This window comes from Salvelinus namaycush, chromosome 39, assembly GCF_016432855.1.
Source record: "Salvelinus namaycush isolate Seneca chromosome 39, SaNama_1.0, whole genome shotgun sequence".
Classification (NCBI taxonomy): domain Eukaryota; kingdom Metazoa; phylum Chordata; class Actinopteri; order Salmoniformes; family Salmonidae; genus Salvelinus; species Salvelinus namaycush.
The window spans coordinates 17,710,006-17,725,773 of record NC_052345.1 but is presented as its reverse complement, the minus strand read 5'-3'; the positions used below and the strand labels follow the sequence as shown (position 1 = coordinate 17,725,773).

At 47.5% G+C, this 15,768-nt stretch overlaps 1 protein-coding gene and 1 non-coding gene across 2 annotated transcripts in view; both read right to left on the bottom strand.

Moving 5' to 3' along the window:
* LOC120032422 (ubiquitin carboxyl-terminal hydrolase 34-like) overlaps positions 1-15,768 on the bottom strand; it is a 57,652-nt gene that overhangs the window by 22,477 nt on the left and 19,407 nt on the right. Inside the window, exons 16-42 of the mRNA XM_038978523.1 lie at positions 14,956-15,071; positions 12,891-13,018; positions 12,644-12,733; positions 11,882-11,977; positions 11,329-11,411; positions 10,429-10,583; positions 9,989-10,102; positions 9,672-9,771; positions 9,221-9,383; positions 8,737-8,863; positions 8,193-8,340; positions 7,553-7,653; positions 7,089-7,292; positions 5,810-5,935; positions 5,480-5,602; positions 5,210-5,293; positions 5,023-5,109; positions 4,472-4,672; positions 3,480-3,562; positions 3,154-3,194; positions 2,822-2,946; positions 2,348-2,500; positions 1,984-2,144; positions 1,389-1,693; positions 775-938; positions 469-534; positions 91-294 (exon numbers count right to left, since the gene is read on the bottom strand). Of these exons, the coding sequence (XP_038834451.1) occupies positions 91-294; positions 469-534; positions 775-938; positions 1,389-1,693; positions 1,984-2,144; positions 2,348-2,500; positions 2,822-2,946; positions 3,154-3,194; positions 3,480-3,562; positions 4,472-4,672; positions 5,023-5,109; positions 5,210-5,293; positions 5,480-5,602; positions 5,810-5,935; positions 7,089-7,292; positions 7,553-7,653; positions 8,193-8,340; positions 8,737-8,863; positions 9,221-9,383; positions 9,672-9,771; positions 9,989-10,102; positions 10,429-10,583; positions 11,329-11,411; positions 11,882-11,977; positions 12,644-12,733; positions 12,891-13,018; positions 14,956-15,071 (3,548 nt within the window). The remainder of the gene's footprint in view (positions 1-90; positions 295-468; positions 535-774; positions 939-1,388; positions 1,694-1,983; positions 2,145-2,347; positions 2,501-2,821; positions 2,947-3,153; positions 3,195-3,479; positions 3,563-4,471; positions 4,673-5,022; positions 5,110-5,209; positions 5,294-5,479; positions 5,603-5,809; positions 5,936-7,088; positions 7,293-7,552; positions 7,654-8,192; positions 8,341-8,736; positions 8,864-9,220; positions 9,384-9,671; positions 9,772-9,988; positions 10,103-10,428; positions 10,584-11,328; positions 11,412-11,881; positions 11,978-12,643; positions 12,734-12,890; positions 13,019-14,955; positions 15,072-15,768) is intronic.
* Positions 11,586-11,718, bottom strand: LOC120033074. Its single transcript, XR_005473912.1, has one exon. It is a non-coding gene; the product is annotated as a small nucleolar RNA SNORA70 (small nucleolar RNA).

The window sequence follows — 15,768 nt, the reverse complement described above, 5'->3', positions numbered from 1 at the left end:
GTTTATGATGAGTTTTGCACTTTACACAATTCTTTTGCACTAGGGAAATGTTGCAGGTAAACATTTAAAAAGGAGTATAGTGATTCTTACCAGCGAGACCACATTGTTGGTGATGACCCCTCCAAAGAGCGTCTTCACTGTGTTCTTCAGGTCCTGGGACATCTCCTCTATCTTGGTGATGAGGTCGGTGAAGAACTCGGTCATGTCCTTCTGCTCGCCCGTGTTCAGGGGCTGCTTGTCCATGGTGTAGGTCTTACAGAACGGCCGGGGGTTGTACGCCTTCCTCTCGCTCTCCTGGAACCAGGGACGGAGCGAGGAGCAAATGGAAGAAAGATGAGTGGAGCAAAATTGAAGTAGCAGGGTCTCCACGGGGACAACGTCAGTTTGTTCTAGTCATAGGGACTGAGGAGATGGATGAGAAGGGTGTGAGACAGAGGGCTGAGAGAGAGAGAGAGACCGGCTGCGTACCATGAGATAGGTGAACATCTTCTGGAGCTCCAGTAAGGTGGTCTTGTGCTTAATCTCCTCTGCGTACTGGGGAAAAAAACACACAAACTCTCATTAACAAACAAACATTCACAATTTCAACATCAACGCATTCTTCCGGTGGCAGAGGGAGTGAAATAGCACGTGTGGGATGAGCATTCTTGCGCAAAATGGCCGCCGTGGATCATCCAGTTGACTGCTATCTACAGGCGTGAATGAGGCGAAATTGCCCCCGTACAAACTACAGCATTGTGAAAAAGGAACCACGGTAATATAGAGAGGACTGACCTTCGCAGTGAAGACGGCCTGGCGTGCCTCAGGGATCATGTAGAGCTGTTGGATAGTGGAGGCCAGGTAGCAGGTGGCCCCCAGGTTAGTGAGGCCTACGAAGCGACACTCGGCACGCACGTCATCGTGGGGCCAGTAGTCCCACTTGTACGGGGCGTGAGAGGCTGTCAATTTAATTAACACAAATATTCATATGGTTCAGGAGCCTAATAGAATATACCGGATCTAAGATTGTTTGATGATGCTCAAATATCTTAAATCATAGCATTTTCAAAAGATGACCTTGAACTTTAATAAACCAACTTGGTTCACTCATTTGATCCGGTCATGGAAATCCACGGAGCAGACATTACCAACAGGAAGGCCTGAATTCAATGGGATGGTATTTGGCTGATTGTTTAAAACCAGCGTATATAGTATTTCTACTCCCCCACCGCACCAAAGAAAACAGCTAAGAGCAGTTTAGGGGCGAAAACTATTTTCAGATTCTGTCAGCCAGCACAATGTCTAATTCAATAGCCATTGTATTCCCTTGGACCCTCCTACCAATGCATTACTCTCATTGACAAATATTCCTAGTAACATTTTCAACGGTTCCTAAATGTTCTTCTCACTCTGCATGTGCTGGGACATGACCCAGTTGTGAAGCAGTCTGTAGTTCTCCACCGAGCCCTTCACCGTCTCCACCAGGAGGTCGTAGGCGGCGGCGCGGGCCGCATGCGACTTGCACTTGGGCTGGGCGCGGTCGGCCAGGCTGGGAAGGAGGAAGAGCAGGTTGTGGACGTCGCGCAGGAACTCCTGGCCCTCTCGGGAGAACTTGAAGGGGGGCTTGTGTTTGAGGACGCTGGTGGCGAGGCGCAGGAGGCCCGTGAGGCCGTCGTCCTCAATGGCGCCGTCCTGCTGGTCCAGGATCTCACGGCTGGGGAGCGGGAGACTGGTCAATGTTTGAGCAAGAAAACTTTATCGTAGAAGTGGTTTAAAAACGGTATTGTCTTGTGTATTTGAACTGAGCTAGCCTTCACACTCCAGAAAGAATGTGGACAACGCAAGCCATCACACAATAAACATCTATTTCAATCGAGACCTGGGTTGTGTCCGAAAACGGCACCATATTTCCTATATAGCGCACTTCTTTTGACCCGGGGGCCCATGGTCCAATAGGACGGCGTTTCAGACGCAGACCTGGTCTTAGAATCATCTTGGACTCACCTCCGTATGCAGTCGGCCAGGTGTCTGGCTAAAGCATCTAGGTCCAACAGAGTGGTTTGGCTGGCGTCTTTGACGTGGATGTTGTCGATGAGCTTGCACAGCAGCCAGAAGTACTCCTTACAGCCCGTCCTCAGCACGGGCTCCTCTTCATAGTCCTCCACCTGAACACATGACCACACAGCACATCAGCTACAGAGCCCGCCATACTTATATTAGGTATGTGTGACTTGACGTGACCTAGGAATTGAATAACCCACAACGAACACATTTGTTTTTGTCAGTATACAGTACAACAAAATTGTGCTTGTGTGTGTCTGTAAGCATCGGGTCTATACGCGCAAGTGTGTGTGTGTGCTGTGCCCACCCGCAGTGGTTTGAGGGCCTGTGCGTCGGGGAGGAACTTGAGCAGCGTGGAGGCGGCCAGCAGCAGGAAGGACCTGTTGATGGACTCTCCTCCCTCCAGACCCGACAGGGACAGCTTGTACAGGCCGTTACACGCCTCGTGACGCACCGCCGTCTGAGAAGGACAAGAGACACACTCACGTCAACACCTTCCTCTATTTGATGTTGTTACCAAGGTCACACGGATCACAGAATAGTTAGTATTTCAGTGGCATCAAAATAGGATCAACAAATCGCGGTATAGCTAGATTCTTCCCAGAGACAATATTTTCGGATGGAAATACCCACAAATGTTACACTGAAATGAAACTGAGGCCATGTTTTTAGGCAGGGGGAAGAAAAGCAAGATGAAGACAATACTAGACAGCAGTTCATTTCGGGGGGGGGGGGGGGGGGGGGGGGGGGGTCAGTGTCTCATTATTCCCCCAGATATCACCTCCGGCACCAGCAGGGTGAGCTTCTTGAGCCAGTCGTGGAGGTGGTCGCTGTCGGCCAGACCGGACTTGACCGTGGAGCAGCAGTGGGCCCAGCTCACCAGCAGCCACATGGAGTAGTGGGTCACTGGAACATAGGAATAACGTCGTCATTTCACATGTCTAATGTGCCATTCCTAAGAACAATGTGCTTAAGCACATACAGAATGGATAAGGAGGCTATGAAAGTTGTACTTTCAGTGCAAAATTTTTGTGTGAAAAAAAAAAAGAAAAAAAAGTGGCTTTTAATTTGTCATGTTGATTAACATTTAAGCATATGTAAAATGTAGCTCACCTTCATGGCGGGACCGATGATCAGATTGGGCCTTCAAAACTCTGCAGGTGAGACAGGAAGTAAACAAAGTCAAGATAGGCTGACGGAAACCTTTAGTACAAAAACATTTCACACTGATACCCCATGTCCATAGGACAACACAACTTACAATGAATGCCTAACGCCTTCCTTCAAATCCAATCATTTGTTCCCTGTCTTCAAATTCAAAAGCCTTTCTTGGCATGGAGAGTGTGACCACATACATAATAAGTAGTTAAGTACTACATAGCACGCTAGTGCGTAGTGTGACCACTGAAACACAGGCCTCGTCTTCGGTGTTCTCTCACCTGTGTGCTAGGTTGTCGTACGTGTAGGCCACGTTGATCAAGCGCTGGATCAGGTTGGTGCCTTGGACAAGGCCCAGGAAAACCTGACAAGAAAAAAAAAAAAAAAAAAGTATTATCAAGTTTATCAAGTATTTAAGATACAAAGAATTAACCATGGGGATAGTTTTGAAGTTCGTGTAGAGGCCAAGACACCACAGGGAAGGAAGTGCAGAGAGACAAAATAGCTGTGGGCAATAGAAGACTGCTTCAGAGGGAGAGAAGGGGAGGCAATAGAAGACTGCTTCAGGGGGAGAGAAGGGGAGGCAATAGAAGACTGCTTCAGAGGGAGAGAAGGGGGGGCAATAGAAGACCGCTTCAGAGGGAGAGAAGGGGAGGCAATAGAAGACTGCTTCAGGGGGAGAGAAGGGGGGGCAATAGAAGACCGCTTCAGAGGGAGAGAAGGGGAGGCAATAGAAGACTGCTTCAGGGGGAGAGAAGGGGAGGCAATAGAAGACTGCTTCAGGGGGAGAGAAGGGGAGGCAATAGAAGACTGCTTCAGAGGGAGAGAAGGGGAGGCAATAGAAGACTGCTTCAGAGGGAGAGAAGGGGAGGCAATAGAAGACTGCTTCAGAGGGAGAGAAGGGGAGGCAATAGAAGACTGCTTCAGAGGGAGAGAAGAGGAAATAGATGGGGATAGAAAAAGATGCTGCAGGACATTCTCTACTACTTTCTACAGAAATGTTGCCTTCACTACAGAAATTAAGTTAAAAAAATTAATAAAAATGTTTTATTCATATTTTACGGTTACTGGTTGCTCAATCTGGGGTTATTACACGATTCTGTATTACATGGTTAAGTCAAACAAAATAATACAAAATCGCTCGATCATTTCTCTTTTAAGTGCTACAGCTGTGGAAAGAAAGGCTGTGTCCTGCACAGAAAGAGTTAAGGATGGCAACTCCCCACCCAGCGGTGAGCATATGCTGTTAGCATTTAGCTGAGGACCAGTGTACCTCTGTGAGGCGGGGGATGTGCAGGCCCTTGCCGTGGTCGCCGGCGGACTTGCGGGACTTGCCAGGCCAGGCCCTTTTGCGCTGGCTGTCGGTGAGGCCCGACCAGGAGAAGACGTCGTGGTAGGCTAGGTCCAGGTCGGCCGGGTCCACCGCAAACTGGCAGATGAGCTTAAGCAGGCAAGCCAGGCAGTCCAACAACCACTGGAGGAGAGAGAGAGAGAGAGAGAGAGAGAGAGAGACGTGACCTGTGTTAACACTCAATACCAACTACAGAACATTGTTTTTAAAAACAATGTTTGACATGGTTATATTTCTGTCCTGTTCATTCCCCCTCATGTTTTTCTATATATTTTATGATTGTCCACTTTGAAATTGGAAATCATCGGCACCTCATAAAGCAGTTTTCAATGTGTGAATAACAGTTTTTTACAGAATCATTACCACTCATCATATGACTAATGTACCGAGACTTCAACTTTATTTAGTTTAACTATACAACCCATTCTATTCCATTTCCTCAAAGTATTATAATGCGTTTCTGATCCACCCACCACTGTCCAAGACTCCTGGTCCTTGGGCTCCAGAATGGCAGAGTTGAAGATCTCCAACAGCAACTGAAGTCCTCCAGACGACACAAACTGTCAAAACAGAGAACAAGGAAATGGAGTTGACTTGATGGATAAGTGGTTTGTATAAGTGTGTACAGTATGAGAGTTAGTCCGTTTAAAAGAGGCGTACCTTGCAGCTCCAGGAGTTCTTACTGTTCTCTATCTGGTCCTCGCTGGAGTCGTCAGAGTCTGGGTACAGGTCACTGTAGCTCCCCTGGACACAGACGGACAGAGGGGTCATTCATATGCGTGCCTGAATCAGTGAGCAGAGCGAGGGTGTGCATATCTATGTGTGTGTGAATGTGGGTGTTCATGAATGAGAAAAAAGGTGTTTGAGTGACAGTGTGTGTGTGTGTGTGTGTGTGTGTGTGTGTATATATATATGCAGTCCCAGTAGTACCGTGGACTCCCGGTGGATGCGTCGGTTGGGCTTGCCCAGGGCCTCGATGATCTCCAGGGCGTACAGTAGCTTGTGGGGGCTCTTGATCCTCAGCAGGTCCTTCCAGCACAGACCCTCGCCTCCCTACGGACAGACAGAGAACACACATGAGACAGGACACATATCTTTATGTTGTCATTCATGTCCAGGATGAGCAGGATGCAAAGGGATAAGCAGGCCTGGTGGCAGGTACACAACAGTATTGGGGAAGAGTGTCAGTGGTAGTGTATAGATTAATGTTCAACGGTGTGTAGGAGCGTGACGGCGTCTATGGGGAGCGTGATGGCGTACCGTGTCATCGGCGATGTTCTGGAAGGCCAGCAGCATGTTGGGGCAGGTGGGCAGCAGCATGAGCAGCTCCCAGACGCGCCTCGACAGGTTTTCAGCATGGAGATGCAGCTCCTCACATCGTAGGTTCTGGAGAGTACAATAAAATACATCTTTATTTAGAGATTTGTAAGGCGTTATTTTCTGCTGTCACAGTGACAGAACCCATACCGATACACACACACACACACACCAAAGCCACAGAGCAGCGGCCCTGGAGCAGTCCCATAAACACAGCCTAAGGCAGGCATACACTATAGTCAATACCTCATTTTGATTCAAGTAATTGTTTTAACGTTCTGGTCAGATCAGATGAGTGTTAGATGTGAGGAAGTGAAGAGGGGGGAGAGAGAGAGGAGGGAGAGGGATAAATGCATGCAAAAGAGGGAGTGAGTGACATACAAACAGCACACTGGATAACCCCTCACTCTGAGTCCCTGTGAAGGGAGAGACTATAAAAAGCACTGACCGCCGGGTGACTTTACATTTCAAAACGAGACGGCTCCCGCCGCTGTGACTAAAATAAACACGCTGACAGATGAGCGCCTTACATCCTATGTATTACACACCCGGGGCTCAGTCCTAAATGGCAACTTAATCCCTACATAGTGCACTACTTTTGACCGGAACATATGAGCCCTGGTGAAAAATAGTGCACTATCAAGGGAACAGGGATGGCATTTGGGACACCCCCCCTGCAGTACGTTTTACTGGACTATCAAACGACTGCCAGAAGACCATTGGACAGTCGTGATGCATTATGCATGATGCACCTGGAAGGAAGAGCCTACTTTATATTCTGGAAGGGCTTTTTGTTCAAAGACTATTTTACATTTAATCGGATGGAGAGTATTTCAAGTCTGGTTTCTATGTAGCCATTTCCAAGCTGCTTTTTCAAACATTCTGTTGCTTTCTTATTTCCTTAGCTATATTATTAAGGGTATCTAATAGACGAAAAATGTTAAGATTATACAATGAAACCCATTCCCAAACATACCCCCCCATATCTACTCCGTCACACACACATTTTGATGGAGATGTCGAGGGGGACTCTTCCCCCAAAATACAACCCCCTCACACACCCCGTCCTACCAAACCCACTTTGTCACCCCCTCCCACATACACACACACAGCATTGAACTGTAAAGGGCCTCCTCTCACAGAGCACTGGGGGGCTTAAAGCAGGCTGGCATCTCACACACCGTCAACATCCCCTCACACAAAGCCCTAACCCATGACCCACCTCGGGGCTGTCTCCCAGGGCACTGGGGGGCTTGAAGCAGGCCAGCATCTCTAGCAGGTCGAACAGGGTGGTGAGGTGGGGCTCCTGGAGCAGCAGTAGCATGGGGATGTGCTCCTTCTGGGGCGGGGGGAGACACGAGGCCGGGAGCTGCACCCCCTCGCCCTTACGCTCCCGCCGTGGGGCGCCCAGCGAGACAAACACCATCTGTAAATGAGGAGAGGGAGAGGCATGAGTGCCATAGATGAGGGGGCCAATCGTGTGTTATAGACATTGCGGCTTTGAAAGCCAACGTTCCCCCGTTTGCAGAGATATAATTCACGTAAACGCCGCATATGGTCGGCTCAATCGGAAATGGCCTTTAAAAGCCGCAATGCCTAATAACCCGCGATCGGACTTAAATCCCAGCTCTAGTGTGCGAATATTTACGCCTAAGTGCAGACTGCCAAGTGTGTGTAGGACGTTACCTGCATGTCTTTGAAGCCCAGCTCATGCAGGGTCTTCTCATCGTAGTCCGTGGTGAGCTCATGGCCAGAGGAGATCATTCTGACCGGGCCCATCAAACCACCTGACGGAAACACACACGTTAGAAACAGACTGGCGAAACAACCAACACCCAAACACCTAAAAGTGGATTCTGATCCATTAACTTGCATCCTTTCCCTTAGTGAATAACCATGACTCAAATCTGAAAGTGCATAGAAACGGTGCAATCCTTCCTTCTGAGGTGATTACCTCAATAGATCACTAAAGGAAGCGTGCATTTCTAATGAGGGGGTAAGGAAACCATTCGCTGCATAAGAATTGCCCTTCGGGACAAAAGATCAAATTCAATTCAAGACTTCTGACACAGGCCCTGTTTGAATACCCCTAAAATACTGATACAAAATACACTGTGAGATCAGTGATTCCTTCAAAAGGGAAGGATGCAACAGCCTTGGGGAGAATCTCAATTGAATTTTATTGATTCCATCCAATCGCATACTCATCCAATTGGTTTTAAAAAAGGCGAGGAGAGGAAGCGAGGAATCAAGGAAAAGCAATCGAGATTCTCCATTGGCATTGCCGCTACAATGGATCAGGGGTCAAAGGTGAGAGGTGACAGACCTGGGAAGTCCCCCTGGCGGCTGCTCTGCCCAAACTCCTGCAGCTGGGCCTGCTGGTTCATCTGCTCCTTCTGCAGGTTCTCGTACCAGTGGGTCACCTCGGCTCGCAGGTCTGCCACCTGGTCACTGGGGTACATCTCGATGGTCATCTGGTACCACACACACAAGTAGGAACGTAGACGCACAGACAGACGCAACACACACACAGACAGAAAGGGACAGACGCACGCGCGCGCACACACACAAAGGCAAGTGACCAAACAGACACACAGACGCACACACATAGAAAAAGTGTGTTAGAACATCCTTACAAACATCTAGAATGAGAACACAGCATTCTTCACAGTAGTACCACAACAAACATAATTCTACTCCATAATAGTATGAAATTAGCTTGCACCAATCGTTTCCATTCATTTTGACATTGTGGCCTGTAGATTTTTCCTAACACAACAGAACACAACAGCAACAAGAGCATTTGAGTGTTTCCAATCGACCAAGGGTTAATAATTAAGTACCAAGATGCTGGGTACTTTCTTGGGTACCTTGTCGGGCAGGCCGGCGGGCTGGCACACGATCCTCAGTGGCAGAGACTGCTTGTCGCTCAGCGCCTTTAGGTGGCTGCTGATGCCCGTGCCCTCGATCTGCCACTGACGCAGGTGGTACGCAAACCTGGAGAGGGGGCGGGAGACAAAGAGTGTTGGGGGTGCAGAGAGAAAAAGTGAGAGAGCGCCAAAGAGAGACACGGTTCTTCGTGCTGGTTGAAATTAGCGCGGGAGTTGAGTGGGGGGAAAGTTTGGGTGAAGGGTGGATGGGTCAGGAGAACTGGACCAAGAGCTTGTCCTGTAGCTCTCCAGGTACAGGGATGATCTCTACTAGGCGAGTCAGAAATATAGTTGATGATAAGCAGTGTTCTGGTTAACTTTAGAGGTTCAGGGCTTAAAGTACACAGGTTGAGAGGATGGAGATGAGGCGCGTGTGTGTTTCTCTGTGTGAGAGTTTCTGTGTGTGTTTGTGTGAGCTCCCAACCTGCGTCGGAAGGCCTCCAGGTGGGTCTTGAGCATGAGCAGGCCCCTCTCGATGACGGTGAGGCTGGAGTGGGCGTCCTTCTCCAGGTTGGCCGAGGTCATCATCAGGCTCTCCATGCACTTACTGATGAACTCCTGCTCCTTCTCCAGGCCCGTCTTACCAGCTGGGGGACGGAGACGCAACCGCAGAATCAATATCGGGCAAGATCGTAAATCAGTAGGTCATCGCGGTGACTCCTGATAGGCACGTTGAAATAAGCCGAGCTTCTACGCAAACGTCTAAAAGCGCTCGTTCAATATAATGACTATAAAGTAGGATGTTTTGGATCAGGACATGCTGCTGCGGGGACAGGGTTTTCACTTCCTTTTTTGCAGCAATATAAAAAAGGGTGTCACGGTAGAGAAATTCGACTACTAGTCTTCAACCATGTACCAACTCAAGGTCCACTGACCGTTGATGTAGTAGGAGTTGATGTACTGGATGGCAGCGCGGCTGATGTCTGCGGACTGGGCCCTGAGGGCGATGCCCCACAGCTGGTCCATGCCACACAGCTACAGAGGGGGTCAAAGGTTAGAGGTCATAGACAAGCGTTGTCACAGGGTTCAGTGAGAGGTATGACGGGCCTGAAAGTTAGCAAACACCGATGACACAAACTGTGTGTGTATAAGAGTGTCTGTGTGTATGACTAACTGTACTCGGGTGGGTGTGTGTGTGTCTGAATCCTTCTCTGTAATGTGATTTGTGGATTCAAAGTGTGTGTGTGTGTACCTCGCAGTTGGAGCCACTGTCGTAGGCGCTGGTGGCCAGACGGGCCAGGTTACAGAGATGCTGGAAGAGGTTGAGGCCCGTCATGCTGATGGTCTCCGGCTTCAGCTGGGGCATCTGAGGAAACAGAAAGTATTAAGGGCAAAAGGTATTACAATGATCGATTCTGCGACGCTTTTAATGCTTTTCAACGATTTGGGCAACTTTTCCGATTTGTTTCCCCCGGCTAGTGAATCATTTTTCAATGACCTTTCACAATGAATTGACAACTTTGGGACATTTTAAATGACAACCCCCCCCCTTTTTATTTGTTACAGATTCTAGCTATCGATTTGTTTAATTGTTTTTAGCTCAGGTTCACCATCACCACCACAGACCACGTAGGAATGACCCTTGTCAAACACCCCTCCCCACTAAGACCAGATGGTCCAGTCCGGTCGTACCTTTTCCAGGAAGAGGTGTTTGTAGGTCTCCATGCCCATGGCGTGCTGGTCTTTGCTGCGGACCTGGTTGAGGAACCAGTGCAGCGCGTCGTCGTAACACTCTCCGTCCTCCACCAGGCAGTGCCACAGGATGTCCACCTGCTCTAGACTCAGTCCTGAGGGAGAGGAGAGGCTGTTAGAGTATTCATATACACCGCTGTTATATATACACACATTCACTGCTGGGGAGAGGAGGAGTTAAACTGGTGTCAACGTTGGTACACAACCACACACACACTTCAGACTATAAGGGGAAGATCACTCGTATCACTCCCACACTGGATCCACAATAGACACACAACCACACAGGCAGACATGTACACCACATCCACATTTTCACACACACAATATAAATGGTTGCCAGAGAACATTGGCTGCAGTATTATTCCTTTTGTGTCCTGATCGGGCGCCACCAGGGCAGGAGTCTCCCAGTCTACCTCGAAATCCAAAATATTAGCTCCCCTTCACGCATACACAAAAGCGTGCAAACACACACGCCCGCACACACACACACACACACAGACATACACAAAAGTCACACACACAGCTATGAACAGAGTGAATTAGCTAGGTAGGTCCAGTCAACCCTCTGGAGACGCCAGAGGACAATGATGTCTCTGTTGTAGGAGAGAGAGCCTCGTCAGGTTGCACATCTCCACCAGGGCAAATTCCATTCCCAGGGTGTAGCCAGCCATCCATAGAGGCAGAGAATGATAGGGCATGTTTCTGTTGAACTGTATGCGAAGACTGGGTAATGTAACGGAAAGCTGGAATAAGTCTCCTTTATTGGACACGTCATGGCTGAAACAGTCCCCGTTTCGCGCCATTTGGTGCCTAATGAACACGACCGTGTTGACTTACTGAAGTGGTCTGGGGAGCCCAGTGTGGAGAAGACACAGGTCAGGAACTGCAAGCGAACTTGGACCTCCGCACTGTGGCCATACCTGTGATCGCATAGTAATCAAAATCACATCATTCAATAATCAACTACTCCGTTCCCTTTTGAACTGCAACGTCACTCTGACTTCCATTTCAATGCGTTTCACATTTCAAATAAGGAAATCAAAAAGACTAGCCACACACCCTCTGTAGTTCTGTCAGGACAAAACATGTGGTCGTTTTGTCTCAGCGGTCCCTTAAAGCAGCCAGCACCTCCCAGCTGGCCACATACACAACCACAGAGTCACTGTCCGCAGCCATTGCACACCAGAACCGCACTGCAGCGAGACTGGTCGGCTCAATAAGCTGCAGTTACATTGGTGTACCTACCAGACATGCTGCGTTACCAAATATGTTGCCTAATTCCACAGTAATAAGACTGTTAGCGTTGTATAGTTACAAGGCAACGCCAATAATGTCAATGGGGGGGGGGGGGGGGGGGTAGTGTAGTGGAGAGAACGGGTGGGTTACTCACAGGGCAAACTTGTGCCTCTGCTCTCGGACTTCCTGGATGTAGTGCAGCAGGTTCTCAAAGAACAGCTTCATCATGTGCAGCTCCTTCTCCGCCCACCTGAAAGACATGACACACGACATCAAAGGGTGTGAGTTCGGAAATTCATTACCTGCTCCGATTTCTGAGCACTCTCGTCCGAGTGTGCCAGAGCGCAGAATAACTGATGAATTGAAGAACGCATAACGGCCGGTGAGTACGGCCGGTGTCAGTAAACGTCTGCAAAAAAACGGAATTAAATTGTTGCCGGCAGCACAGTTGCAGTCACCAACGCTGCGCATAACATGAAAACAGCCTAACCAGCTCTGCTAAGGCGAGTAAAATGGTCACAGTGAGGCGTTCTCTCATTTGTGTCTGGTAGCTAGGAAGCTACCCAACGTTACAGTTAGATTGGGTGCTTGACTGCTGTGTGAGAACACTCCTGAGAACGCTCGGATCAACCATATTCCTCGGCCAGAGCGTCCAGAGTGCGTTCTGAACGCGAAACACTCTGAATTTACGAACGGACAATCTGACAACGCTCTGAATTTACGAACGCCCTGACCATACACTCTGGCACTCCAAAGTGAATTTACAAACATGTCAAATGTCACAAAAACAGTAGTTAATGTCACAGAGTTATGGTCACAATATGTCCAAATCTGTTGCATTGTCAATGTTATTCTGTGATGCCATGTAATGGACAACTTTTGTCTGTTCTAATCATGCTGAGGGTGCGATGCTTACATGGTGATCCAGTGGGTGTCGTAGCTGGAGCCGAACTGCTGAAAAGTGCCGAAAAGTTTGGGAAGGAGGCGCAGGGAGACGACCACGGATCTGTGAGAGAGAGAAGCATGGAGTCAAAAAACAAGTTTCACGTAATAGCTAGCCAACGAAGGGATAATACAAAATCATTTGACATCAATTCATTTCAGAGCTATGTTGTTCACACAGACATACACGCTCATATATGCGCACGCACACACACACACACCTGTGGTGGGCTAGGTTCTCCAGGCAGCCCTCGATGAAACGCATGCGGATCTGACGGTCGGTGAACCAGCACACCAGAGAGCACAGGAGCTTCTCCGCCTCATTGATCAGGCCCTCCGACAGGTGGATCTGATGGAACAGGGAAGAACGGAGAAAGGTCACTCGCACCTTTTTCCAGACTTCAGAATATCACAAAGATCCTAAACTAATAGCGATAACTAACCTTAATAATAAATGAGCTGCTCCTTGAAACCTGAAGGAGGAAGTGACGCATTCTCCTAATACGTTGAGTATTTAGTAGCTGACAAAACATGTTTTCCACATAGTAACCAGGTTTCCATCCAACCATTTTTATCCGAGTAAAGTACCCGTTGAAAAAAATATGAAAAACAAAACAAACTCATAACAGGCCTGATTTAAACTGTCAAATTGTCGGAAAATTCCCTAAAAAGTCAACAAACACTCTAGACAAGGGTGGATACTTTTTTGGTCGCTGATTAGGATATGCAACAAATTGCAGTACAAATTGCACAATTGCTGATAGACTAACCATGACTTTGAGATATATTTACAGTCATGCGATGCTGTGCATGGTCTTGTCACTACAACTTGAAAAAGCATGCACAGTTTATTAAGCTCCAGATGAAATCATCTAAATCAACTTCACAGGGTGAGGAAAGTTGACAGTAATGAGCTTGATGCTCCTTTCCAATAAATATCGAGGGTCTTCATTTGTATGCTGGTGACATGATCGGTGATTGAGAATTTTTATTTGGTTATAGGCAGCCACATTGTATTTGCGAGCTGTTGGCTATAGCGCATGTGCCAAGACCAGAGTGGGCACATTTGCTAGTTATCATGGACCTTATGTGCCAAAACCATCGACAGAGTTAATTAAAGATAGGACACTCCCCCCCCCCCGCCCCCCCCCATTTTCACCTAAATTGACATACCCAAATCTAACTGCCTGTAGCTCAGGACCTGAAACAAGGATATACATATTTTTGATACCATTTGAAAGGAAACACTGAAGTTTGTGGAAATGTGAAATTAATGTAGGAGAATATAACACATTAGATCTGGTAAAAGATAATACAAACCAAAAAAAACATGCATTTTCAACCCCATTTTCCCCCTCATCTTTCAAATGCAAGAGAAAAGCCATAATATAATATAGCAGTTCAGGTGCAATTTTGATTTTGGCGACTAGATGGCAGTAGTGTGTGTGCAACGTTTCAGATAGATCCAGTGAAGCATTGCAATACTGCACAGTATTTTGTTTCAAGTCTGCCCAAACGTGCCGAATTGGTCAATTCAATTTTCAAGTACATAACTATAGAGAACATACAAAAATGATATGGTAATACAAAATGTCATACATGATGGATCATTAACTTTCACACATGTAGATGGCTGGGCGGAGTGGGTGTGGAGCCAGAGACAGCAGGGGTTCAAACTGTAGAACACAGTTCCAACATTTGAATATAAAAAATTATTTTATCAAACAAAACTATGCTACATTTTATCTCTGGGACCCTCAGGATGACAAATCAGAGCAAGATCACTGAAGTACATTATTTACCTTCAGAGGTGAATGTTTTAAACCAGTTGCCGTGATAAGTGTTTTATAGTTGGGCACCATCCTTAAACAATAGCATGGTATTATTTTGCTGTAATAGCTACTGTAAATTGGATAGATTAACAAGAACTTAAGCTTTCTGCCCATATAAGACATGTCTATGTCCTGGAAAGTTGGCTGTTACGTACATCATTCTAGTCACATTAGCGCACGTTAGCATCAACCGTCCTGGTATAGGGACACAGATCCCAGTGAGGGTAAAAATGGGATGGAAAAGCATAGACTTTTTACATTTATTTTTATTCGGTGAATGAACATTTAGACAACAAAATGTGTCACTTGTTTCTGGGAACTCAAACTCTGCTTCTATGCCGCTAGGCTTCAAGGCGGTCTGACTACTAGCATGCTACATGCTTTAACTCAGCAAGAAAGTCGCTACCAGAATGCTTTCTTAGTGCACGGTGTAATCCAGTGTCATGGTTCTTACCGCGTCCTCATCCTGCACCAGGTCCCAGAGCAGCGTGTTGCCCTTCTTGCACACGTTGTCCAGGTTGATGTCAGTCACGGCGTTGCCAGAGTACTGGTGCTTGTGGACCTGCGGTCCTGCAGAGGAATAAAACACAGCCGCTGGTGAAAAAGAGAGCCATAGAAAGGTTCAGTAAAGACTTATTGAAGTGCTAAAATGTCTAGCTAAAATATCATGCTAAAATGTGGCAAGGATAACAACAAATCGAGTGACACTAAGAATGGCAATAAGAAAGCAGCCATATGGAACGGCATACTGTCACGTTTACAGGTAGAAGTTTTTTAAAGTTTTTTTTAGCAGAAGCTCTTATCCAGAGCAGTAGGGAGTGCATACATTGTCATAAAGGTCCACCGTGGGAATCGAACCCACAACCCTGGCGTTGCAAGCCAGGGGCGGCAGGTTGCCTAGCGGTTAGAGCGTTGGACCTGTAACCGAAAGGTTGCTGGATCGAATCCCCGAGCTGACAAGGTAAAAACCTGTCGTTCTGCCCCTGAACAAGGCAGTTAACCCACTGTTCCCCGGTAGGCCGTCATTGTAAATAAGAATGTGTTCTTAACTGACTTGCCTAGTTAAATAAAAATGAAATAAAAGCGCCATGCTCTACCACTTGAGCTACACGGGATTAACTGATGGTGAAAGCGTTTGACTGGATTGCCCCATCCAGATGATTAGTAGAACCGTAACTACATGATTCTCGCTGCTGTAAACTGAGGGCCGTTATCGGTGCGCAATAAGTGGGTAAACCGTTCCACGAGTGCGGTATTCTGTGAATTG